The 27,709-nt window shown below is 37.3% G+C and overlaps 1 protein-coding gene and 1 pseudogene across 1 annotated transcript; one reads left to right on the forward strand and one right to left on the reverse strand.

Annotated features, from left to right (window-relative positions):
* LOC114176681 (S-adenosyl-L-methionine-dependent methyltransferases superfamily protein) lies at positions 1-27,587 on the forward strand. The gene is made up of 16 exons (XM_028061792.2): positions 1-475; positions 562-663; positions 1,096-1,162; positions 2,412-2,593; positions 3,038-3,286; positions 3,604-3,687; positions 3,784-3,831; positions 3,923-3,987; positions 4,341-4,389; positions 20,569-20,827; positions 22,560-22,681; positions 23,373-23,453; positions 23,575-23,649; positions 24,000-24,184; positions 24,327-24,477; positions 26,973-27,587. Exons 1-16 carry the CDS (start codon positions 104-106, stop codon positions 27,168-27,170), a joined length of 2,289 nt encoding a protein of 762 aa, XP_027917593.1. The 5' UTR covers positions 1-103; the 3' UTR covers positions 27,171-27,587.
* On the reverse strand, positions 6,531-7,459 carry LOC146887594 (secreted RxLR effector protein 161 pseudogene; annotated as a pseudogene).
* Positions 27,588-27,709: the final 122 nt, after the last annotated feature.

Consider the following 27,709-nt stretch of genomic DNA (forward strand, 5'->3'; position numbering starts at 1 on the left):
GAACTAGGATTTAGGAGGGTTTTAGTAGAGCATAGAACGAAGTTACACAGCGAAGTGAAGCGCCGAGTGGGATAGTGACAGAAGGAGAGAAGAAGGTGAGAAAATGGGATCAAAGGCGAAGAAGAAAGGTTCAGCAGCAGAGGACATTCTTGAAACCCTGGGAGACTTCACTAGCAAAGAGAACTGGGACAAGTTCTTCACCCTCCGCGCCGATTCCTTCGAGTGGTACGCAGAGTGGCCCCAACTCCGAGACCCTCTCCTCTCCCTCCTCCGTACCCTCGCACACCCTCTTCCCCTCCCCCTCCTCGTCCCCGCCTGCGGCAACTCCCGCCTCTCCGAGCACCTCTACGATGCCGGCCACACTGCCATCACGAATGTCGACTTCTCCAAGGTCGTCATCTCCGACATGCTCCGCCGCAACGTCCGCGACCGCCCGCTCATGCGCTGGCGCGTCATGGACATCACCGCGATGCAGGTCTCTCCCCCGCCCGCTCTTTTGGTTTTGCTGCTCTATTTGGCTTTTTTTTTTCTTACCGGTTCTTTTTTTTTTGGATGGTGCAGTTTGAGGACGAGAGCTTCATTGCGGTTATTGATAAAGGTGGATTAGATGCTTTGATGGAGCCCGAGCTTGGCCCCAAGTTGGGGAACCAGTACCTATCTGAGGTAGGTTTTTCTCTGTTTTGTTTTACCATTATGGGTGTATCTGTCGATCATCTTGTCTCTATTAGCACTTTTAAGGGTGGAAAATATTAATGTGAAACGAGTCGGGTATTCCCTAAAGCACAATAGTTTTTGGAGAAGTTGGACGAGAGAACGCTCTGTTATTAAAGTTGAACTGCTGCTTTTAAGAGAAGAAAATAAGAATGTAAAATGGATTAGGCTTTCCGTAAGTCAAGGCACATTAATTTTGGAGAAGTTGGATGAGAGAGCACTTTTTCATTACAGTTGAATTACAAAGAAATCCAATGAATTTTACTTTCTTATTTTCCTTGCTTATATAGGAGAGATACAAACATGGCCTAAATAATAGTTGATTTTGTGGATTGGTTATTGTGTGTTAGTAACATAGTTTTTGTTTTTTTTTTTAATATTCAGGTGAAGAGAGTTTTAAAGCCTGGGGGCAAGTTTGTGTGCCTCACCCTTGCTGAATCTCATGTACTAAGTGAGTTTTCTAAATAATTTTTTACCATAAAATATTAGTGAAAAAAATGTGATATGCAGATAATATAATTGAATACACTAACAAGTTGTGATGGTGTTTTTTTGACTGGTTTTTAGTGCTTGCGCTTCAATTGCAGAATTGTTATTTTTCTTTAATGGAACTCTGAAGCTTTGTCTGTCGTTAATTGAATCTGGATAGGGTTTAGTTCTAGTGTTGAGTTTGTTCTTACATGCACCATTCGACTCATTCTTATCATAGGAAGTATCACTTTCCAAGCATGTTAGCAACATCAACCTGACTGTCCTTTCTGATCTGTTATATTTTACCCACTGATCTGGAAATACCCGATAAAGCACCAAAGGTTGGTTTTGTTTGAGCTTTGGTTAATGGGTTCTATGACACCCTTTAGCCGAGTTAATTTAAACTGGCTTTTTTCGAGTCAGCAGTGCTTCATTGATTATCATTAATCTGTCATAATATTGGCAAGCACCCTTAGACTGAAAGGCTGGATTATTGTAGCTTAAGCTCTCTTGGCAACCATAGAACCTCTTGCCCGTGAAAGATGTGGGTCTGTTAGTGGTCAGGGTGATAAAGACGTGATATAAAAACCGATCTGCGATAATCTCAGAAATATTTAAAAAAGGGGAACTTTGTTGATGTTTAAACCACAATTCTATAGAACCGAGTGGATCAAGTGAATTTCCTTCTATCCTAACAGAATGGATCAATTCTAACCTGACTATCATTTCATTTCCTATCTTTTTTCACATTGGATGTCAGGTTGCCTTGGCTTCCACTTTGTTTGTGTGTAAGCTACATTAGTTCTTAGTAAAAGATACTTGGAACAATGTTCATAAGAGGTACCTGCATTTCATACTCTCCTTTATGTATTAGAAATATAAGAATCCTGGCTGATTGATACTTGGAAGAAGGTTGCATGGGGTACCCACTTCCTAAACTCCACAGAACTTGGAGTCATAATTTATTTTTTGGTGGTGTTAGTCACCCATATAAACTGTTTATGGCACATAACCCTTCCTATCTTCTGTTTGACATGCTATAAAAGAAACATGCCATCGAAACTAGAGGAGATGCTGTTGTTATCTTAGTTTCTGTTTCAATTGATTGTATCTGTTTTTCCTTTGCATTGCAATGAAATAATTTGCTACTGTTTTACATGCTATCTTTTTCATTTTTTGACATGCTTGATTTTGTGCGACTGGAAATATAATTAATTCACAATTTCCAGATCTACTTTTCTCAAAGTTCCGACTTGGGTGGAAAATGAGTGTCGATGCCATACCTTTAAAGTCTTCTGGTAAACCTAGCCTTGAAACGTTTATGGTGGTTGTGGAGAAGGAGCTATCTACTGCAGTGCATCAGATTACATCATTGCTTCATAATTCTTCTCTTAATTGTAACTCAAAACAGGTAGAATATCTGCACTACTACTTTTTGTTAAGTTCTCTCAGGTGTAAGAGCTTTCATAAAATAAGTAGTTATGGATGATTAATGTTACAGTTGTTATTAGTTGTTAAAGTTTTAAGGTTTATATAGGAAGGAGGAATAGATAAAGGGCTCTGAATATTGTGATATGGAATTCATTTGATGTAAGATACCAAGTACTGCTAATGCAAGTTCAAACCACTGAACAAAAAGATTTGTAATCCTAAATTCATCAGGAAACAATTGGGGACATCTCCTAAGATTGCTTCTTAGTTAGAGCTTAGAGGACCAGTTAATAATGTAATATATTCATAATATTTTCAAATTACTTTGAAGGTTTTCTAAGATATTTTGTAGATATTCTATTTCTAACTTAACTTTTTATCATTTTCTGTTTTGGTCTTTTTTTTTTGTTTTCATTTTATCAAGGTTTCTGGATTTAGCGAAGCCCTTCAAAATGAGAATCTAATTCGTGAAAAGTACTCTAGTGACTCTGGGATATTATATTCTGTGGAAGATCTGCAAGAGGAACTGCTAAAGCTTTCTCAAGGTCGGCGATTGCAGATAACTTTGGGTGGACCAGGGTGCTCTACTTTTTCTTATAGGGCTGTAATTCTTGATGCTGAGGAACTGGCTGAACCTTTTACATATCATTGTGGGATTTTCATTGTGCCTAAGGTGTGTTTTTGCAGAGATATCTTTTACCTTTTTGTTGATTGCATAGTCTTGTTTTTGAATGTGCATGTTTGTTATAGAGGTAGGGATGCTGGTTTGTTGGCAGATAGAAGAGGTTTCAACTATTTCTTAGGTTCTTTCTTTTTCGGTTTTTTCACTTTAATTTATTTATTATTTTGAGTAAGATGTGCATTGATATGCATCTATAGAGCTGATTCCACAAGATGTCAACTCTTTGATATCTATCTGCAGTTTACACCTAGGGCTTCCAATTATGAAGTTTTTTTGTTTGAATTTGATGACTGAATGTTAAATCTCAGATTCGTGCACGGGAATGGCTTTTCTATTCTGAAGAAGGACAGTGGATGGTGGTCAGAAGCTCCAAAGCTGCTCGGCTCATAATGGTACAATGCTATTAATACAATTACAGTTTGCTGGTATTTTTTAATATGTCATGTTACTTTTCTAATTGAAGCTTCCTGGCTGATCTGTGACTATAGGTTTTCTTGGATGCCAGCCATTCAGATACCAGCATGGAGGAGATTCAGGTAGAAACATCAAGTTATACCTCATGGACATGTCATTTAAATGTTAGCTGTGATGTTTTTTTACTGAATTGTGTTTGTCATCCCTTTTTAGAAGGATTTGTCTCCGCTAGTTACACCGTTGGCACCTGCAGAAAATGAGAATGGAGCTCAAATACCGTCTGTATCTTCTACAGTTGCACTTTTGTGTTTTGTCATTTATTTCTAACAATGTTAACGTAAATGTTTAGTTTTTTCCTATTTTCTATGGATACCAAAATATTCAAACATGTTCTATTATGCATTATAGCTGTTACTATACTGTAAACCATTTTTTACAAGTGCTGTTGTCTTACTTTTAGCACGTTTGGTTCAGATTATTCCTGTGGAAGTAATTATTTTGTTTTGGTCAAAATATCTCCCTAGAAGTTGACTAACAAGCTATTATTTCTTCAAAATAAGCTGAAACAAACTCACATTGAACACTCTGAATTGCATTTTTTTCTCATAAATTCTTGTATACATGCCTACAGTTTCATGATGGCAAGTGAGGGGCTCAAGGAACGAAACATCATTCACAAGGTTAGTAACTATAAACATAATATTGTTTCTGTTTTGTTCTTTTGAATTTGATCTAGTGAACTCTGTTGTAAATAGTAGTTTATTGAGATATAAATATCTTCAAGATTAAGGTATCAATTAATAGAAAGTATCTTCAGAATCTTAATATTTCTTTTTACATACTTTGTTTCCTTATTTTAGAGAGATTGGTCGTTACATATAGAGGAGCTCAATTGTAATTGGTGTGATTGTTATCAACAAAATTATTTTCTTGGTTCCTTGTGTAGTTCAAGTTGGTATTGGAGCTCTCGATCTTCGAGCTTTGTTTTTGTTGCGATGCAAATAGAGAAACATTGTGCACCCCTGTTGTTTGCTCAACTACCCCCTATCTTGGGGTTGGTGATGAGCTAGAGACATGCGCCCCACATTGACGATCACAACATATATTCAAAGGAGTCATCATATGTCCCAACACATATTGCCATGTTTAACTCACACACCTAGTTCCAACAACGTCCATTTGTTGCCATTGCCAACATCACCCTTTGAGTTCGTAAAGAATGCTAATGACTTCCGTTGGCTCCGTTTTGAATAAATCTAAGTTATTTAATTCTCTTGCAAATTGGGTCTATTTGAGTATATCTACGATATCTCTGACCTTGTTTTCTATTTACAATGTTGATGGTGAAATTCATACCTTATGGCCTTAATGATCTTCTAAACATGGTGGGTTCCTATTAGTTTGATGGCCGAAATTATTTGCAGTGATAGTAGTACATTTGGAGAATTCTCAAAGGATGGTTAAGAATAGACAACATTAAGGGTGGAGGACTATGGTCAGATGCACTAATTTTGTGAGTTGGGATAATGAAGATTGACTATTTATGACCTGGATGCGACATTCCATGGTTCTTAAGATAAGATACAGTGTTATCAAATTTTGGCCATGGCAGAAACTAGCATCAATTTCCCAACCTGCCTCCACAAAAAGATGGTGGCGAAACGCGTTTTACGTGGTGACTGCTTTTTGGATGGTGGTGGAGGAATGATAATGGCGGAAAAAGCGGAGTGGAGAAAGAAGACAAGAACTTGAACAACAGAGACCAAGAGAAGAAATGGGCAGCTGCGACTTGGAGAATAAAAGAGTAGCAAAGTGGAAGAGAAGTGGCATGGGAGAAAGAAGAGATAGGCAATGACACACTAACCCTAATTGTATTCTTATGTGTTTTTTGAGTGTTTGAAAAATAAGGTAAAAATATTGGTAGGCCCAGTAAAACATTTATTTAACCTAACCTAATTTACCAAAACCCTCCTCTATCATTCTTTTACCTTTACCAGTTACTGCCACAACCTAGGCAGGAATGTTATATTTGTGTTCTGAATGTTTTAAAACACATGGTTACAAATTGGGTTAGGCCCAATAAAATTTAATTTAATTTAATACACAACTTTAACCACCCCTCTCTCATTCTTCTTCGGCCTCCCTTGGGTTAGGCCTAGTCAAATTTAATTTCACTTAATACACACAACTTTAGCCACCCCTCTTTTATTCTTTTTCAGCCTCCCTTTGCCCTTGCTACTTACTACCACCAACAACCATTGCCAACCACTATTGTCAATGCCAATGTTATTGATATTGGATAATAGAAAATATCGAAGACCCAAAAATCCTTGATAAAGTTATAACGAAAACCATATTGGGTTATGGCTAGGGATGTCAACAGGGCGGGTAGAGTACGGGTAGTAGCTCCCCCGTACCCTACCCGTTGGATAAATATCCGCCCCGTACCCTATTCATATCCGTGCGGATTTTCGTTATGCAGGTACCTACATATTTTTCTAATATCCATGGGTACCCGCTAGTATTTATAAAAGAAAATATTAATAATTTTTTTTAATTTAAATTAGAGTATAACGGGTACGGGTATCCACGGGTACGGATACTGTGACACACGTACCCATCCCGTTAACAAGCAGATATAAATAATACCCCCGTTACTCGCGGGTATCCATTTTCAATATTCATACTTGAGACTGAGACTTTAAAATATGAGTAGTGGACAACAGTACCACTCTCCTCCTCTTCTATTTATAATGAAGCAAGCAAGTACATATGAAAAGATATGAAAAGAATACTCTAAGATACTAGGCATGATTACATGCAATAGTAGATACAGCAGTAGGTAGTTTCCCACACTCAACACCCTACACATAGGGTTAATGATACAATAGGTAATAATTCTAACACTCCCCCTCAAGCTGGAGCATACAAATTGTATGAACCAAGCTTGGAACAAATGAACTCAATCCGAGGTCCCCTTAATGACTTGGTCAACACATCTGCAAGTTGGTCATTTGACCCAACGAACTCAGTACAAATTTCCTTGGTTATCAATTTTTCTCGAACAAAGTGGCAGTCAATTTCTATGTGTTTAGTTCTCTCATGAAACACTGGATTTGATGCAATGTGGAGAGCAGCCTGGTTGTCACAATACATCTTCATGGTCTGAATTTCACAGAAGTTAAGCTCTCGAAGAAATTGCTTTACCCATATGAGTTCACACGTGAGAGACGCCATTGCCCGATATTCAGCTTCAACAGTGGATCGAGCCACTACATTTTGCTTCTTACTTTTCCAAGAGATAACATTTCCTCCAAGGAGGACACAATATCCCGTAGTAGAGCGTCTGTCAATAGGAGAGCCTGCCCAATCAGCATCACAGTACCCAGAGATTCGAACATTTCCTTTATCTTCATATAGCAAACCTTGTCCTGGAGCCTTCTTGAGGTACCTTAAAATACGGATGATGGCATTCCAATGTCCAAGACATGGAGTCTGCATAAACTGGCTAACAATTCCAACTGTGAAAGATAGATCAGGCCTCGTAATAGTGAGATAAATTAACTTTCCAACGAGCCTCCTATATCTCTCTGGATCGGAGAATAATTCGCCTTCTTCTGTTGTTAACTTCTGATTTGGGTCCATAGGACTCTCTACTGGTCTGCAGTCAATCATACCTGTTTCTTGTAATATATCAAGAGCATATTTCCTTTGAGAGATTACAACTCCATCTTTTGACTGAGCTACTTCAAATGCCCAAGAAGTATTTGAGGCTTCCGAGATCCTTGGTTTGAAAATGTTTACACAAGTGCTCCTTCAGTTGAGATATTCCAGTAGTATCATTTCCTGTAATAACAATATCATCAACACATACTATTAGGTAGACACATTTCCCAGGAGAGGTATGTTTGTAAAAGACTGAGTGATCTGCCTCACTGCGTCTTAACCCAAATTTCTGAACAATGGAGCTGAATTTTCCAAACCAAGCTCGTGGTGATTGTTTGAGGCCATATAAAGATCGATGCAATTTGCATACCATACCAGACTCCCCCTGAGCAACAAACCCAGGAGGTTGCTCCATGTAAACTTCCTCCTCAAGATCATCATGAAGGAAGGCATTTTTGATATCCAATTGATGAAGAGGCCAGTGACGAATTGCTGCCATTGCAAAGAAGAGGCGAATAGTAGTCATCTTGGCCACGGGAGAGAAGGTGTCACAATAGTCAAGGCCATAAACCTGAGTGTACCCTTTTGCAACCAATCGGGCTTTGAGTCGATCAACCTGACCATCGGGGCCAACTTTAATTGCATACACCCATCGACAACCAACAGCCTTCTTACCCGAAGGGAGGGGCACGAGCTCCCAAGTATGATTGCTTTCAAGAGCCTGCATCTCTGCAATCATGGCTTGTCGCCATCCAGGATGATCAAGTGCTTCATTCACATTTTTGGGAATAACAACAGAAGACACTGAGGATAAAAGTGAACAATAGGAAGGCGATAATCGGTGATAGCTAAGAAAATTATAAATGGGATGTGGATTTCGAGAGGAACGAGTACCTTTTCTGAGAGCAATGGGCCAACCTGAATCACCTTCACCAGGAGTCGTGGGATCAAGAGACGAGGGAGAAGAATCTGAAGTAGGGGATTCACCATGTTCTTGAACAACTGGACTATTCGTCGACGTCCTGTGTTGGAGAGAATCAATAGGTGGAGATGATGGCTAAGGAGGACTTTGGTCGAGACTTGGAGGGACAGGGACATTGGAAATATTGTACTCAACCACGGGAATAGGAAGGACCTGCTGTATGACATGGACATCTTGAACAGATGGAGAGAAGTAAGGGGTCTGTTCAAAAAATGTAACATTGGCAGACATGTAATATTTCTTGGTTTCAGGAGAGTAACATCGATACCCTTTTTGAAGTCGTGAATAGCCCAAGAAAACACATTTGAGAGAGCGAGCGGAAAGCTTGTCTAACCTGGGAGACATGTCATGAACAAAACATACACAACCAAAAGCTCTAGGAGAAGTGTGAAAGAGAGGATTGTCTGGAAACAGAATGGAGAAAGGGACCTTATGATTGAGAGAGGAAGATGGCATCCGATTAATAAGAAAACCTGCAGTTAAGATGGCATCTCCCCAGTGATGGACAGGAACGTTGGCACTAAGCAAAAGGGTACGAGCAGTTTCAACTAAGTGTCGATTTTTTCTTTCTGCTATACCATTTTGTTGTGGCGTATGAGGACAAGTAGACTGGTGCAGGATACCATGGGAACTCAAAACATTAGAAAGAGCAGACGAAAAATACTCTTTGGCATTGTCACTTCTTAAGATTTTAATTACTTGACCAAATTGATTCTTGATTTCATTCAAAAAGGATGTGAAGAGGGATAATAATTCAGAACGATCTTTCATAAGATAAACCCAAGTACATCTCGAATATTCATCAATGAAAGTAACAAAATACCTAAAGCCAAAAGATGAGACACGACTAGGTCCCCAAATATCGGAATGGATGACAGAAAAACTAGAAGTACACTTTGATTGAGATCTTTTAGGAAAGGTAGATCTAACATGTTTTCCTAGTTGACATGACTCACATTCTAAAGTCTGGAGACGACTAAGTTCAGGAAACATTTTCTTTAACTTGGACAGGTGAGGGTGACCAAGCCGATCATGTAACATTTTAGGATTGGGGGCTGCAACACATGACACACGTGGACGAGATCCAAAATGGTATAATCCGCCTGCTTCATATCCTTCTCCAATCCGTCTCCCCGAGCCACGCTCCTGTATAACAAAAGATTTGTTATCGAAGGTTACAGAGCAATTCAATGTTTTGGTTAACTGACTTAAGGAAATTAAATTGAAAGGACAATTAGGGACAAAAAGGACAGATTTTAGATTTAAGGACGGAGATAAGATGACTTGACCGACTCCCTTTGAGGATGTTTTAGAACCATTTGCGAGGGTTATAAAATGAGATTTTTCTTGGAATGAAATGGTTAAGAACAAGGAGGTATTACCAGAAATGTGATTAGAAGCACCAGAGTCAATTACCCATGAATTGTGACCTTCCATGGATTGAGAGATGCAAACAGTTGATGTACTTGGAGCTTGAGATGATTGTGCCAAGCTGTTGAATTTGAGGCGTAGGTACTCTTGATACTCGTCCTCAGTGAACTTGGAGTCAGTAGTCTCTGCCTGGGAGACATTGGCTGTTTTGGCAGGAAATCCATGTAAAGTGTAGCAGTTTTCTTGGGTATGACCCATCCTTTTACAATACGTACACTGAGGACGCCCACGACCTCCACGTCCACCTCCTCTAGTTCCACGACCTCCTCTTCCTCGGGTGGCAACCATGACAAATGGTTCCATTACAGCAAGAGTTTCTGGAGTTTGAAGAGTTGGAACACGTATCATGCGGGAGATCAAAGTTTCCATGGAAGGAACCTCATGAGAGGTCAAAAGCTGATCTCGGATATGATTAAAGTCTGGGTGTATAGCGCGGAGGATCATTACCATATAGTACTTGTCAAGCTTTTTCTTCATTTCATCTAGAGAGTCGACTTCCAAGAACATTCGTAGTTCTTCCACAGCAGCTTGAGCGTCATTCATGAATGACATCATATCATGGTTAGTCATTTTCATAGATGCCAACTTGTTCGCCGAATCATAGAGGCGTTGAATATCATTTGCATAGATATTCTGAGTTCGCTTCCAAAACGAGTGGCAAGTTTTGAAGGCCCGTAGGGACATCAAAAGTCGTGGTTCCACCGGCTGCCACAATAGAGCACATAGTTGGAAATCCGCTTGTTTCCACTGTTCAGCTTTTTCAGAAGGTACGTGGCTGCCATCTTTCTCAAGGTGTTCGTGGTGTCCTTGACCGAGAAACCACATCTCGACGGCAGCAGACCAAGATAAGTAATTTTGGCCATTTAGTTTCTCGGACGTAATGCAGGGGCTTCCGGAGAATGAAATAGCACTCCCAGTTCCTCCAGTGGCCATGATATGATCAAGAGAATAAACAAAAACAGTGAAACAGTGACGATTTTCGAATTCGAAAGGGACGATTTCCACAAGAGGTGCTACTGAACTTCACCGGAACAGAGATTTGATGGTCAAAACGGGTAGAGGAGGCTCCGGCGACGGCGACGGAGGTGGCGCGACGACGAACAGGTGACGGGAACAGAGAAGACGCACGTGGAGGCGCGTGGCGACGGCGCTGCCTGCGACACCGGCGGGGTTGGCTGTCGCACGGAGAGGCGGTTCAGATCCGGTGGTTTCCGGACGGAACTGCGTCGTCGGACGGCGACGGACGGCGGCAGACGGCGGCGAACAGCGACGGAGGACGCAGACAGTGGCGGACAGTGTTGAGAAGTTGTTTGACAGTGTTGGGTAGTTCAGAAACGAGGTTAACCGAACTTAGACAGCCGCGGACAACGGCGGTGACTAACGGCGATCAACCGTGGACAGCGGTGACGGACCAGATGAGACAGAAACCAGAGCGGGATCGACCCGCTTTGATACCAACTTGAGACTGAGACTTTAAAATATGAGTAGTGGACAACAGTACCACTCTCCTCCTCTTCTATTTATAATGAAGCAAGCAAGTACATATGAAAATATATGAAAAGACTACTCTAAGATACTAGGCATGATTACATGCAATAGTAGATACGGCAGTAGGTAGTTTCCCACACTCAACACCCTACACATAGGGTTAATGATACAATAGGTAATAATTCTAACATTCATTTCCTACCCGTTGCGGGTTTTGTCTGCGGATACACGCGGGTACGGATTTTTTTGACATCCCTAGTTATGGAAGAAACAAGGTTGTCAAAATAAAACATAATATCCCACATATAATTCTAATGCAAAAGATTTGATAGATATTATGTCTAGAAATGGCAACTGACGGCAATTGGCGGTGGTGGCAACCAGCTTGCAATGGCTGTTGGTGGTAATAAGTAGCAAGGGCAAAGGGAGGCTGAAGAAGAATAAGAGAGCGGTGGTTATTGTGTGTATTAAGTTAAATTAAATTTTACTGGGCTAACTCAAGGGAGGCTAAAGAATAATAAGAGAGAGGGGTGGTTAAAGTTATGTGTATTATAAGTTAAATTAAATTTTATTGGGCCAAACCAAATTTTGAACCATGTGTTTTAAACATTGAGAATACAAATGTAATGTTGCTGCCTAGGTGGTGGTAGTAATTGGGTAAAGCTAAAAAAATAATAGAGGAGGGCTTTTGTAAATTAGGTTAGATTAAATAATTGTTTTACTGGGGCCTGGCCCAATTTTTGACCTTATTTTTCAAACACTCAAAAAACTCATAACGATAGTTAGGGTTAGTGTGTGCTGCTGCCGATCTCTTCTTTATCCCACGCCACTTCCCTTCCACTTTGCTACCTTATTTTTTTTCCAAGCTGCAGTTGGCCATTTCTTCTCTTGGTCACTTTTGTTCAAGTTCTTGTCTTCTTTCTCCACCCCGCTTTTTCCACCATTACTGTTCCACCACCGCCAGTCGCCATGTGAAAATAGGCTGCCATGGAAAACCCGTTTCGCCACTGCCTTGTTGCTTGCCAGTCGCCACCACCGCCGCTGCCAGTTGCTACCATTTCTAGATATAATATCAAATCTTTTGAGCAACTTGTTTTTGCCATAACCTGATATGGTTTTCGTTATAACTTTATTAAAGATTTTTGGGTCTACGATATTTTTCGTTATCTGATATCAATAACAAGATGTCAATGAGATAGTTACTTTGTTAAGGAGATGTGGAATGTGATAAAGATGAGAATATTGAGGGCCATAATAAGCAAATACAAAATGTCTATATGAAAAGTGGAAACCCATAAGTGGGGGCCATGAGATATTTCCAATGATTTAGTGAAATGGTTCTGCCTTATTGACAGAGAGTGAGGGAGTGAGTGGGAGACAAGGTTTGAGAGTGTTAGACCTTTTTATCGTGTGGGGGAGCCATACGTGAAGGGGGTGGGAAATATTTTGGTGTGAAATTTGGGTTGGGTTGGGAAGGCAATTGGATTGTCTCCCTCAATGTATCTCTTTCGTTTTCTTCACAAATTCAGCTCCTAATAAAATCCTTCCCTACTTTTATTCATCTCCGAGTGTTATTATTGTCTCTGTTTCCGTGAACCTATCAATTGGTATTCAGAGCACGGTTCGGGGAGTGCTTGGTCTTCACCCGCAACGCCATGGAAAAACGCATAGATGGGCTTGAACAACAACTGGAGGAGCTAAAAAACTTGATTATTTCTCGCAACTGGTCTCGGTGTAGTAGACCCCACCAACGTCGACCATGCAGAAGAGAAAAAAGGAATGTAGGGATGGATGGAGAGGTTGACAGTGAGGAGACAAACGACCGAACAAGCTACACCTCTCGAAGCATGAGTAGAGTGACTCATCGCAAGACTTTGGGGGTAGGAAACTGCAAATTTTGATATTTAGGGGGGGAAGATGCTTACGGGTAGATCGTTCATTCGAAACGATATTTTAAACTGAATTTAGTGGGAAAAGAAGAAAAACTAGATGTCGTCGTTATTGCTTTGGAAGATAGAGTGTTGAACTAGTACCAATGGTAGGAAGAGCAAAATCAAGAACGCAACTGGGAGGAATTCAAAGATGCTTTGATTAGAAGGTTCCAATCAGGGTTGGTGCGAAACCCTTTCAGGCCATAGCTGAGCCTTAAATAAATAATCTCAATTATGAAATATAGGGAGAAATTTGAAAGGGAATCTGCTTCCTTGAAGAAAGAGGAGAGGATTATATTGAAAGGGATATTCCTCAATGGGTTGAAGGAGGAAATCCAAATTGAACTATAACTCCACATGTGGGCATGTTGGTGGAGTTGATGGATAAGGCATTAGAGGAGAAAAGTAATGCTTTGCGGAAAGTAGGGTTGATGAGTTGGGAGAGGAAAATAGGTGAAAAATCTATGGCCAAAACTAATAGAGGCTTCACGAGGTGGGAAAAAGGAGGGAATAGAGAAGGTGAAAGTAGTAAATCGGTGGAGAGTGAAGGGAATGAGAAGAAAGTAGTAGAGGGAGGAAGGCTCTCACAAGCAGAGTTGAGAGAAAGAAGTAGAAAAGGGTTGTGTTTCAAATGTGGAGAGACTTTGGGTCAAGATCATGTGTGCAAATTGAAACACTATAAATTTGTACTAGTAGAACAATCTAAAGGAGAGGAAACTGAGAGCAGTGAAGGAGAGGAGGAAAAAAATTGAAACCCTCCAAGCTAAAGTGTTACAAATCTCACCCCAAAGCAAAGAGGGTCTAACTTCGAATCAATCTTTCAAGGTGAAAGCGAGGCTTGGAGGAATGGAGATTCTAGTACTAGTGGCTTGTAGCATCATCGAACTTCATCTCAAAGAAATTGGTTAACCACCTCAAACTGGAAGTGAATGAGACAACAAAATTTGTGGTTGAAGTAGGCACGAGAGATAAGGTGATTAACAAAGGAATATGCAAACAACTAGAATTGGAGATTAGGGGGTTTCCATAGTGCAAAATTTCTTTTTAATGGAGTTGGGAGGGACAAATATAGTTTTGGGATTGGTTGGCTAGCTTGGGAAATGTGAGAGCTAATTTTAGAAATTTGGTGTGGAAGTGGGAACAACAGAAAGAGAAGAGAATGATAAAAGATGATCCCTCCCTTTGTAAATCGCAAGCTTTGTGGAAAACTATGGTGAAGGCTCTTAATGATAAAGGAGAAGGATTTATGTTGTCTTATCAGAATTTCTCCCCATAGAAGAGGTTGCTTGGATGATTGAAGATAGGAATGATGTTAAGCAATTGGAAGGACCAATTGGCTCAAGCCCAAAACAGCATGAAACAACTTGCCGACAAGCATAGGAGACAAGTCATAAGGTGGGAGATATAGTGTACTTGAAGATTCAACCCTACAAATTGAAGAAATTGGCAAATAAGGTTAATCAGAAACTCAACCTTAAATTTTATGGCCCATATGAAATTACAGAAAAAATTAGGGAGGTGGCATATAGATTGAAACTGGCATAGGGAAGCAAAGTACATCCCGTTTTCCACGTATCTCTACTGAAACCTACGATCACTGCAACAGAAGTCCAGCCATTACCTACTTATGTTAGTGAAGAATTAGAGTTATAGGTGCAACCAGAGAAGGAAGTTTTGGTTAAGTGGAAAAACATTCCAGAATGTGAAAATTCATGGGAGTTCATGTCCAAAATGAAGGAAGCCTTCCCTGATTTTCACATTTTGAGGACAAGGTGATTTTTAAAGGGGAATGTGTTGATAAAGATGAGTATATCGAGGGCCATATAGGCATATACAAAATGTCTATAAGAAAAGGAAGTGGAAACCAATAAGTGGCGACCACAAGATATTTCCAATAATTTAGTGAAACAGTTCTGCCTTGTTGGCAGAGAGTGAGTGAGTGAGTGGGAGGCAAGGTCTGAGAGTGGCAAACCTTTTTATTGTGCGGGGGAGCCATACATGAAGGGGGGGAAATATTTTGGTGAGGAACTTGGGTTAGGCTGGTAAGCCAATTGGATTGTCTCACTTAGTGTATATCTTTCGTTTTCTTTGGAAATTCAGCTCCTAATAAAATCTTTACCTACTTTTGTTCATCTCTGAGTGTTATTATTCTCTCTGTTTTTGTGAACCTATTAGAATGACTTAAATGACACTTTCTCTTTGAAAAAAGATTTTCTTGCTTGCCATGACATTGAGAGCATAATGTTTAGTATGAAATATGGTCCTCTCTGTGAATAAGAATATAAGGAATTTTAAATGGGTTGTGGATTGAATTAAATCATTACCAAAATTTGAAGATGTACAGGGCAAATGCTAATCTTAAGAAATGGACTTTAAGCCTAACTCAATCTTACAAAATCAGCTTTTAAAGTTAGGTTTGTGTTCACTTATATATAGTAATTTGCTTTATCTCTAGTGATGAGTTCTTCAATACACTCCCCTCACGCCGGGACATACATCTCGAGTGTGGTACTAGACATCAGTGGGTAGTCTGATAGTGACTCGATAATGGATGACATGATAAGACTCAACAAAAAGCAAATCTTGCTAGGATAGGTTTTGGATGACTTTGATATCATCTTAGGTAGACTTTAAGTCTAACTGAACCTTACAAAATCGACTTGCAAGATGAGGTTTTCATCCATTTATTTACTTTTAATTTATCTTATTTATAGTCGATGTGAGATCTCTAATTGCTAAAGTCATGGAAAAAGGAAGAATCTTCAAATTTCTTATGGCTTGAACCATGAGTATAATTGAAATAGGGTACAAATCTTAAGAAAAGGAAATTTGCCACCAGTAGAAGTATGTTTTTATTGAAACGAGATCTTAGGAATTATATTTTAAATCCAACTCAACCTTATAAACCAAGTGGTAAGTTGATGTGCACCCATTTATATACTTTAATTGTCATATATCTATTACATGTGTTATCTTTAACACATCCTTCCACATTAAGGAGTAGATATCATAGGTGTGAGACTAAATACTTATGGGTGGTCTTTATAGCGAGTGACACGATAGGTCCAATAGATCTAATGCCAACTTGAGCTATGTAAGGAAACAAAATTGTTTTATTGATTATATTCTCGTCACCTTTATTTATAACAATTAAATTTAAAAGATATTTTCTACTAATCAATACAAACATATTAAGGATATCTTGATAATACACTATTTACAATAAGGGAGAAAAAATTTAGATGGTTGTTATGCTTGATGGAGAAATTTCCAACACAGACTTTGTCATGACAATAAGAAAGGAGGTGAAATATATTCCTAGACAAGTCCCCAAGTGCGATGAGGAATTGGTAATATTGTTATTACCAATGGGATAAGATGCCTAGTAGTGCTTTGGCAATTGACAAATATCATATTTGAACGACTTAGCACTCTTTGGTACACAAATGAGTTCGGTATGACCATTGTTTGGGAACTAACCTATGTTTCTGAAGTAAGAGTTCTCTATGATTAAGCCATATTTGGGAACCAACCTATGTTTCTGATGTTGTTTGTTGGCTTATGACCATTGTTTCATTTTGATCCTTGGAATCAAATAGATACAACTCATTTTTCTCTTTAGCAATTAAAATCATCCTCATGACACAATGACTTGAAAAACACAAGATAAAATGTTACAAGCATTTTAAATATTTTGTGAGTTTCTTTAGTGATAAATTATTAGGCTAGTGGTTGAACAAAAAAAAATCCTTTAATATAATGGTTCTTAAGTTGTATTCTTGGGTCTGCAAATGGATACACTATCACCATTTGCACCTCCAATAATTGGTCTCTAGTCATGCTGTTAGAATATGTATTAAATATAGGTAGTTGTTGGAATAGGTATTTAATGTAAGTCGTTAGCAATTGTACTTATTGGTTGTTAGCACTAATTATCTAGAGTTGTTAGCATTAATTACCTAGATATTTCATATGTAATTTTCATCTATAAATAACAAAGATAAATTTAGAGATGATCAATCTCTTAAGCTCTTTTTCTCTTTTTTTCAGTTTTAAGGTTGTATTAGAGCGGGTCGATCCCATTTTTCTAGTTTTGCGGTTGCCCACCACCATCCAATATTATTCTCTGCTATTGCTGTTAGCTGTTTGCTAGCCACTGTCTATTGCCCACCATGGCCATTGTCAGCTAGCTATTGTCGTGCCGCTAAGAACCTTTTTGTCAGCGGAACATCTTTACATCTTCTCCACAAAGTTGGCACTGAGTGTGGCGTGTAGGTTGTTGCTGTAATACTTAATGTTGTTGAATTCTTCCTTAAATAAGTCTTACTTTTCTCAAAGTGGATAAAAACATCCTCGATGTTCTTTTTGTAAGAGAATTGGCGGCACTTAGGATAAATTTTGATATTTGGGGTCTAGTTAGGTTTCATCCTTTGGGTTTTTCCTGTTTTGTCACTATTCTTGTACTTGAGTTTACTTAATGAAAAAATCGATCTGAACTTTTGAATATCTTCGTGTCATTCCTTAATGAAATCAAGTACCAATTTGGTTTTTCCATTCTTTTAAACTCACATGGCATTTTACACCAGTCCACATGTCCTCGCACACCTCAACAAAATGGTATAGCAGAGAGAAAGAATAGACACTTAGTTGAAACTACTCATACTTTACTACTTGGTGCTAATGTTCTTGTCCATTACTGGGGTGATGCCATTCTTTCTATCTTATTAATAAAATGTCCTCTTCTTCTTTGGACAATAAGGTTCCATATTCTTCTAACAGGTCTTGCCTCTGGCTTCTGTTGAGCCCTTTGTGTGTCCTACTCCTACCATAGTTCTAATGTCTTTGAAAAATTCAAATTCATCTCCTCCCCTTATCACCTCCCAACAATTGACTCTAGTAATTGGGTGGTCCAATGACCAAAGGTGAGTCCTCTTCATTAGTCCTTCACCATCGTCATCCCATACATCTCTTGATAATGAGGATCTCAATTGGCTATTTCGATTTGTAAAGGTACTCACTCTACGTGCAATCCTCATGCTATTTACAATTTTCTGAGCTATCATCATTTGGCCCCTAAATTGTTCTTTGATCACCTCTTCCATTACCATTCCTAAAAATGTTAAAGAGGCACTTGGTCATCTTGGATGGTAATAAGTCATGGTTGATGAATTGCAGGCTCTTGAACATAATAGTACATGGAACTCTATAAAAGCTGGACCTAATGGTGAAGTTGACTGCCTAAAAAAGCTCGATTGGTAGCAAAAGGACATACCCGGATCTATGGGCTTCACTAATGTGATATTTTCTCTCTAGTGACCAAAATGACTACTATCAGACTTTCCTATGCCATGGCAAGCATTCATCATTGGCCTCTTCATTAATTAGATATTAAGAATGATTTTCTACTCGACGATCTTGAGAAAAAAGTTTACATGGAGCAACCTCCTAGGTTTATTGCTAAGTGGGAGTCTAGTTTAGTTTGTAAACTTCGTTGTTCTGTCTATGGTCTCAAGCAATCTACATGTGCTTGATTTGGAAAATTCAGCCATATTGTTCAAAATTTTGGGTTGAAAAGTAGCGAGCCAAATCATTGTATTTTCTATTGTCGCATCTCCCCTAGAAAATGTGTGTACTTAATGATTTATGTCGATGGTATAGTCATTACGGCAAATGATTTTTCATTTTTCAGACAAAGGATTTTGGAAGTTTCAAATATTTTCTGTCATAGAAGTAGCTCAATCAAAGGAAGGAGTTGTAATTTGTCAAAAGAAATAGTCTCTTGATATCCTAAAAGAGACGGGAATGATCGATTGTAGACCAGTAGATTATCTTATGGATCCAAATAAAAAATTAATGGCAAAACAAGGAGAAGCTTTCTCTGAGCCAAAAAGATATAGAAGACTGGTTAGAAAACTTATTTATCTTACTGTTACGAGACCAGATTGATGTTTTGCAATAGGAGTTGTGAGTCAATTCATCTAGATTCCTTGTATTGATCATTGGAATGTTGTCTTTCAAATTCTTAAATATCTTAAAAAAGCTCTAAGAGGAGGATTACTTTATGAAGATAAAGGAAATACCCAAGTCTTTGGATAGTGTGATGCTGATTGGGCTGGGTCTCTTATGGACAAATGCTCTACTTCAAGATGTCGTGTTTTCTTTGTAGGAAATATTATCTTTTGGAAGTGTAAAAAACAAAATGTTGTTGCATGGTCAATTGCTGCAACTGAGTATAGGGCAATGGTATCCCTCAGTTGGGAGCTTATATGGGTAAACCCATTCCTCCAAGAATTAGATTTATGTTAGATTAAGCCAATGAAGATGTATTGTGATAACCAAGGTGCTCTCCACATTGCTTCCAATCCAGTGTTCCATGAAAGGACTAAACACATAGAGATTGATTATCATTTTGTTCGAGAAAAGTTGTTGTCCAAGGAAATTTATGCTAATTTTGTTGGATCCAATGATCAACTTGCACGTGTTAAAAAATCCTTTAGGGCATCTTGAATTGAATTTTTTTTTTCCAAGCTTGGTAAATACAATTTGTGTATTATAGCTTGAGGGGGAGTGTTAGAATATGTATTAAATATAGGTAGTTGTTAGAATATGTATTTAATGTTAGTGGTTAGTAGTTGTACCTATGAGTTGTTAGCATTAATTACCTAGAGCTGATAGCATCAATTACCTAGATATAACTAATGTAATTTTCATCTATAAATAACAAAGATCAGCTGAGACATAATCAATCAAGAGGAAATGGAGTCATGTGATTTCTTGCTCTTGAATTAAGAATTGAGCACATTGAGCCTTAGGGCCAATAATATTGAATGAACTCTTATCCTTCATGAACAAGGTAACTTAAAGAGAATATATAAGAAAAAGAGGTTAAAATATCTTTAGAATCTTCTTATTTATTTTAGTATATTTTGTTTCCTTATTTTAGAGAGATTAATTGTTTCAAATAGAGTAGCTCTGAGTGATATTTGTGTATTTGTTATCAATAAAATTGGTTTTTTTTTTTGTTTGCGTAGTTCAAGTCTCTCAGCCTAAGAAGGCTGTGAGATTATTATCTCTAGCATTCTGGAAGAAACATCATTCTTTACTTCTTATCAAGCTTCTTTTTATGGTGTTCAGCCCTTGGTTTCAATGGTCATTACAGGGAGTTGGGGCTCTACTGGTCTCTTTTCTTAATATGTTTATCTTTTTCTTTTTTTTCTGTTTATCCACCTGCTTTATTGATCTAAGAGTCTTTTAATTGTGCGGTTCCTACGTTTTACATGGATGCTCATTCTTGTGATGTCTTGCTTGATTTAAAATGATCGGCATATTCTACTTTTATCATTTGTGGTTGTGTTTTGCAGGTCACATCTTCATTAACTGGATCAATTATTGTTGAAGATGTAATTTATGAAAATGTTGATCGTGAAGTCAATTGTATTTTTCCTTCTAGAGATTTGGTCTTTCGACGCCTTGTTTTTGAGAGAGCTGCAAATTTGGTGCAATCTGAAGCTCTTCTAAAAGATGAACTGCTGCCTACAAAATTGGTTAGTGAGACAGGGAGGAAGAAAAACAATGCATCTTCCAAATCTAGAAAAAGTGGATCTCAGAGACACAATGTTGGTAATTATTTTCCCTTTGACTCTGGTGTATTTAAACTGTTTATTGCTTTTGCAACTCCTCCAAGTGTTGCTCTGACATTATTGATAAAGCCCGAGTTTGTTAATATATGATTCATATCATAAAGTGCCCGATTACTTTATATTTGGGTAGAATTGATTTGAACAATTGAAAATAATTGAGATGTTTGTCCAAAATAATCTTAGCTTCATATTTTACATTGAAATATGTTCATGATGCAAAATTGATTTTCTATGTAAATTTAACGAAGCCCAAGAGGAATGATCTCATTGTAACCCTTTCAGTTTGCTATTTTTTTCTTGGTATAATTATTGATTTGGTCTTCCAATTTTGAGTTTGTTCAATTTGGTCCCCGAGTTTTTGAAAGGTTCAATTTGATACCCTTATTTTTTAAAGTGGATCAATTTAATACCTCCTGTTATATTCCAGTTCATGCTGTTTGTATAGTGGTGAGTTGTCACTTTGCAACAAATTAAACAACTAATTTTAATAACATACTGAGTACACTTGATCAAGGAAACATCAACAGAAAGACTAAAATGATGTTAACTACACCCAACAAACAAACTAACCCAATTAACAACTTCACTCACATTTCTATTGCACAGTGACAGTTCACCAATATACAAACGACGTTAATTGAAATATAGTGGGAGGTACTAAACTTAACCACTTTAAAAAATAAGGGTACCAAATTGAACCTTCCAAAAACTCGGAGACCAAATTGAACCAATTCAAAAAATTGGGGGACCAAATCAATAATTATACCTTTTTGCTTCTATAAAAATGTTTTGGATAGTGTTGTGTTATGTATTTAGTTGTGCATACTTCCTTCCTACGCTTCATTTGACAATGATGGTAGGACAAACCTTTTAGTTCTGAATTCAATATCTCTTCCGTAACATTGTGAATCCAATGAGAGGTCTTTTGAAAATTATGTATTAAATCATCAATACATGTGTTGGTCGAAACACTGATATCATCATTTTGTCTTAGGGCTATTTGGACAATCTTCTCTAGAAAGGCCTTTTAGAAGAGAAAACCATGAATAAAAAGCAATGAAATTGACTTTCCCATAAAGTAAAATGAATATTAATTAATCTGAATCAGAGTGATCTGAATCCCGTGGGACACTTCTCTCTTATGCAACCTAACTTTTTGGCAATGTTTCCTTTGCTGTTTCCAATTATGCTACTTGTGAGCAGTTTGAAGAGAAAGGGGTTAGGTAGAAGACTTTTTCGAAAGATGGTGGATAGGTGGGGCTGATGGGAGGAAAAAGATTAGGGTTTCCTTGCTTTTAGGGTCAGATTAGATGTTGCGTTTTAGGTCAGACTTTGCAGTAGGTATTAGGCCACTATCCAGCCCAAACAATATTAATTAATCATAGATAAGTACACTTTTTTTTCCAGGAGGGTTTTTTTTTTTTTATATTTTATGCCATTAAAGATTATAAACTCAATATTTAAAACTGTTTAAAAGAATATAAAATATTGGTAAATAATTATATTACATAATATAGATAAATCATTAAATGCTAGTACTTAAAATGTTTGTTTCATGCATGAGGATTTTGGATGAAAATGATGTGTTAAAAATGGTTTAACGAAAGTATTAAAAAAGAGAGGATTCTTACAGTGTCAACACTGTTCCTGTTTTAGCTTGCAATATTTGCTTTGTGTTTCTCTTGCCACTAATTTTTTTCCTGATTTTTCAGGAGCAAGTAACCAGTTGACAGTCTATCATGGCTATGTAGCTAGTTCTTATCATACAGGAATTATTTCTGGATTCACGTTGATATCTTCTTATATGGAAACTGTGGCATCAAGTGGAAAAATGGCAAGTATTTCTGGCTTTTATTCAGGGAAATTGCAATAAAGCAACTTCTAGTTTTGATAAAATATTTCCACTGTTAGACAATTTAATATTTCAACCGGTTAATGATATGTTCAAAGAGTACTTGATGATTATTACAGTAACTATTCTCTAATTATTTATATATTTTTTTTACCAAGAACCTTTTATGGTGCAATCTCTGCTTTATCTTTAATTTTAAAGGAATTTTATAAGAGTAAACCCGCATTCCCTAAATTTTTAGTGTTAATCACTTTGGTGCTGACTATGTAAAAGGCCATTCTGTTTAGGGGCTTTATTTACCACCTTAATGGTTGAAGTGAGTGTCTTTTATGGTTGAAGTGATTTTTGGCGCATATCTGAAGTAGATGGGAATGTATAATGGATAAAGTTATGGAATTGGCTATCCTGATGCTGATTGGGTCGTTTCACTTGTCTGATACAGTATCAAGTTCAGGGAATTTTGTCTTTGTTGGAGTGAAAGTTCATGTATGGAAAGATAAATTAACAAGTGATGCACAAACTATTTCCTAGTTACATTTAATACCGTTGTTTCCAATAATTGGTAATTGTAAATACATGCAAAATTAACTTGTTTCAAATTCTTTGCAAGTTTACATGCTCTAAAACATTCTCTTGTTCATTATTTCTGATATATTCAAGTGTCATATCTCAGGTAAAAGCAGTAATAATAGGTCTTGGAGCAGGTTTACTTCCCATGTTTCTTCATGGTTGTGTCCCCTTTTTAGAAGTTGAGGTAATATGTTTTTCCCAGTTGTGCAGTCAGGGGAAATTATTGGAGTTCAGATCACGTCCTTAATGATTAATTCTTCTAAATGATTAATATCACATGGTTTGATAACAATTTTTATATACAGACTGTGGAGTTAGACCCCGTGATTGTTGATATTGCAAAGGATTACTTCAGTTTTGTGGAGGATGAACGACTAAAGGTAGTTAAGTATGTATTCTTATATTTCTCTTGACCTATTGTGGAACATAAATGTAAATTAGGACTGGGCAAAGTGAAGGCTGATTGCTAACTGACCCACCCCTAGTAATCATGCAATGTTGACTGTTGCAAGTAATTTTGGTTTCATGATTTTTCTTTGTTTTTCTAAAACCAAATGTGAGGGTATGTAAACATGTGCAACTACAGACTGAACAACTTCTGTTTTATTTGTGGGGTCAGGGGACTGTGTCCAGAATTCTAAAACACTATAATTTTAGAATTTTTTGAATTAGTCTCATGATAGGATATCACAATATGGGTTATTGAATCTTGTTACTTCGGTGAATCCAGGTGCACATAGCTGATGGGATCCAATTTGTCCAAGCGATTGACAATTCAGGAGCAGCTCAAATTCATGGAAGTAATGACCGTAGCTACACAGAGTCTCTAAATGAAAGTTCTACCGTGTCTCATGCTGGTGTAGAACTTACAAAAGTTGATATTATTATTGTTGATGTTGACTCTTCGGACCCAAGGTGAACTGAATTATGCATTTTGTTATTACATTAAGATATTAAAGCATGGCCAAGAAAAATGGTATCAGGCCGTCACAGGATTTGAAATAATATCTTTTATGATTTTAAAGAATCCTATTTATTTATTACATATTTTGTACAGCTCGGGATTGGCATGCCCTGCTCCAGATTTTCTGGATGAGTCTTTTCTTGAGACTGTAAAGGATAAGTTGTCGGAGAATGGTCTCTTCGTTGTCAATTTGGTGTCACGGTCCCAAGCCATTAAGGATACGGCTCTATCAAAAATGAAAAAGGTAAACAAATGAGTGCCATGATATTCAGTTTGGATTGAGTTTTTATGTCTGGATCTTTAATTTGTTTGATTAAAGATTTATTATTAGCGTGTTTAACAGCATCTCTTATTTTTTTCCTTTTTTTTTTCCTTTGAACCGATTAAATGCAGTTTTTTTATGCTTTTGGTATTTTGGCAGTGAAACTTATGTTGACCACTTGACCCTTTATAATCGTATAAGGTTTGTCCTTTTCTTGTGAAAAGCAAAATTTATAATGGCCAAAGGTTCCCCAAGGTTGGGTAATATAAGGAGATCGTGAAGTGGCAGTGTGTATAAACATGGAAGTCCCATCTGGCCATGGAAACATTAACATACTTAGAGAGTGGAGCATATGTTTTCCTTTGAAGTTTTTCTATCCAATTATTTAAGATTAAAATGAAGAATATTTAGAGTGAATTTAATAGGGTGTATTTTTCCCTCTCTTAGGTTTTCATATTTATTGTAGTTTGGGATACATTAGATACAATGGATGAGAGAAGAGAAGAGAACTCTAGAAGATACTCCTAGGAACTAGATCTAAAGCGTGCTCCTAGGTACTAGTTCCAACACACAATGCAATAAATCCTTATTTAAGACTATTTATTCTAACACCATTAATGACATAAAATGATGGCAAACACCAAACACTATCAATGTAAATGGTAGCTTCATTGCCACATATTAGTGGAGCATCTTGTGTATCTCCAAATTTAAGAGGTAATTAAGTTTGCCTACTATTGCTGTGGTGACAATCAATCATACCAATTGTTGGAGATCCAACATTGATTAAATGTATGGTCAAATTATAATATATAAGTGGATGCAAGCCATATCTTACAATTGTATGAGATTGAGTTAGGTTTAAAGTCTACTTTCTAAAATGCTATCAAAGATTATTGTTGGACTTGTCATGCTACTTGCCATTGGACCCATTTATTCCCACACTTGAGATGTCCAATCCTTGGTGTGAGGGAGTTTGTTGGAAATCTCATATCAACTAGAGATAAAATAAAGTTATAGTATACAATTAGTGTGCAAATATCACCTTACCAAGTTGGTTTTATTAGATTGAATTAAGCTTAAAGTCTATTTTCTATGATTGTTTCTGACGTATGACTTATTTTTTATTGGGGAATTTCATAGATGCTGAGATAATTTCGTAATTATTTTGAAGAGTTCAATTGGGTATGAGATTTCCTTTGTGAAATGGCAATACTTGTTATTAACGTAAAAATTGTAATCCCAATATATTGTCCTGTTGGCCAAGTCTTCAGATGGAGAATCTCAGCTGTTTGAAAGCTTTCATGCTTATATCTTTTTAATGGTATCATCTGCATCGGTGTAGTTAGTGTCAGGTAAACAATATGACTTGTCCTATTGAAACCTCTGCCAATGGAAATTGCTTTTTGAATCGCTCCAGAGACTGAATTGGGTCCTTTTTGAATCACAATTTAAGCAAACAATATGTTAGATATGGTGACTCTCACGATTCAAGTAGACACTCCAACCCTTTTAGAATAGCTCTAAAATCCCATATCATTTAGAAATCTAGGTCAAGGGTGTTTTACCTACCTTCATCCCTTAATCCTAGAGGGTGCCTTTTCAGAATGAGATATTGACGAACCACCTAGTTCAAGAACAATACTACGGATATGATACGACAACCTTGATAGTGCCAATAGACATGAGGTTGAAAAAGATTGTATATTTTTCATTTATCAATTGTTTCTTTATGCCTTCTATACATAATTCAATTTACGACTCTAAAAATTTCCTTTTTGACTTCACAACTATCGAATTCTAAGAATTTACATTTTGATTCTCGACTTGAATCCTGGTTTAATTATCTTGATTTGCATTAATGAGATGGACGTATAATATACCTATTAGAATTAATCCTATATTGGGATAGTAGAATAGCCTGTGTGTTGAAGATTACAAATGCTATACAAATATTGCTTCTGTACTTACAAGAGCCGAGATGGTCCTACAAGACAATGTCTCCTCTTCCAACTTGGCCAAGACCTTCACAGATTCTATTAGTCTGAGATAGGTAAATGAGTAATAAATGGGCTTTTTATATAGATGGGCAAAGGTTAACCTGATCCGGTCATCCTAATACTTGATTAGTGCTTGACGTTATGATTATGGGCATAATCTTGGTGCTAATGTGAGATGATATCATTCTTGGTAACTGACATCATTTCGGTTTTGAATGACATTTTCTATTTAGTATTATTGAAAATGTCAGCCTACTTTTTCTTGTATATTATTGTTTCTTTTATGAAGAGACATTTTTAGGTCGTTCACTATTTATTTCCCCTGCATGGTGTTATGGACTGTGTGCTAATTATGAAGTATTGATTATGGAATGATTTTCTCACCATGTCTTGTCAACAGAAAGCAAGATCTTTACTGTGCTTAGAGTCTAGTAATTCTGTAATATCACTGTTTTTTCTTGTCTTGTCTTTGTACAGGTTTTCAGGCACCTTTTCTGTCTCCAGCTTGATGAGGACGTCAATGAGGTTCATTTTGCACTCAAATCGGAGTCCTGTATTGAGGATAACTGTTTCTCTGAAGCTTCTATTAAACTTCATAAATTGTTGGAGTTTAAACACCCGGAGATTGGTCAAAACATTATCAACGCGACAAAAAAGATCAGACGTTTGAAGTGAAACTTGCTTTCCTTGTTTAGTACGGTTATGATTGTCCTCATCTGTGTGAAATGATGGTTTGCTTGCTTTCACAGAGCGGAAGTCATCTCAGCCAAATATTTGAAGTTGATCTGTGTATTGGACTGTCTAGAGTGATGTTTAACTGAGTTTTGATTATATTGTAGCAGGGTCACCCTTTGCTTCAACTTTTAAGATTCCCTGGAGTAGCTCGCTGTGAATACTATTCTCTAGGCAATATATTTTTGGTGTAAAAATTTTCTTGGGAATACTTTGGAATTCTTGGAAGGTTAATGCCATTTCCTTGTAGGCATTTAAAATTTTGTATGTAGGAAATGCATTTAATTCTATTTTTGTATTTGTAGGAATATTTAAAACTATTCTTCCTGAAAATAATTTACAAGTTTTGTCCTTATGCAACCCCAGGAGGTAAATATCTAGGAAATTGCTTCTTAACAATCGTTGGCAGGTATCTTTAGGTGTTAGGGGTTGCCGTTAAGATGATTTTAAAAAATTAATTCAAAAGCTAATCATTTTATGGC

This window comes from Vigna unguiculata, chromosome 3 (assembly GCF_037176805.1).
Source record: "Vigna unguiculata cultivar grain cowpea cultivar isolate G323 ecotype 2 chromosome 3, ASM3717680v1, whole genome shotgun sequence".
In the NCBI taxonomy this organism is placed as follows: Eukaryota; Viridiplantae; Streptophyta; class Magnoliopsida; order Fabales; family Fabaceae; genus Vigna; species Vigna unguiculata.

Bases quoted from the DNA above. Each gene is read 5' to 3' on its own strand.
- LOC114176681 (XM_028061792.2), top strand. From the start codon at position 104: ATGGGATCAAAGGCGAAGAAGAAAGGTTCAGCAGCAGAGGACATTCTT. The intron at 3,688-3,783 runs GTACAATGCTAT...CTGTGACTATAG, and splicing joins AAGCTGCTCGGCTCATAATG to GTTTTCTTGGATGCCAGCCA. The intron at 24,478-26,972 runs GTAAACAAATGA...GTCTTTGTACAG, and splicing joins CTCTATCAAAAATGAAAAAG to GTTTTCAGGCACCTTTTCTG.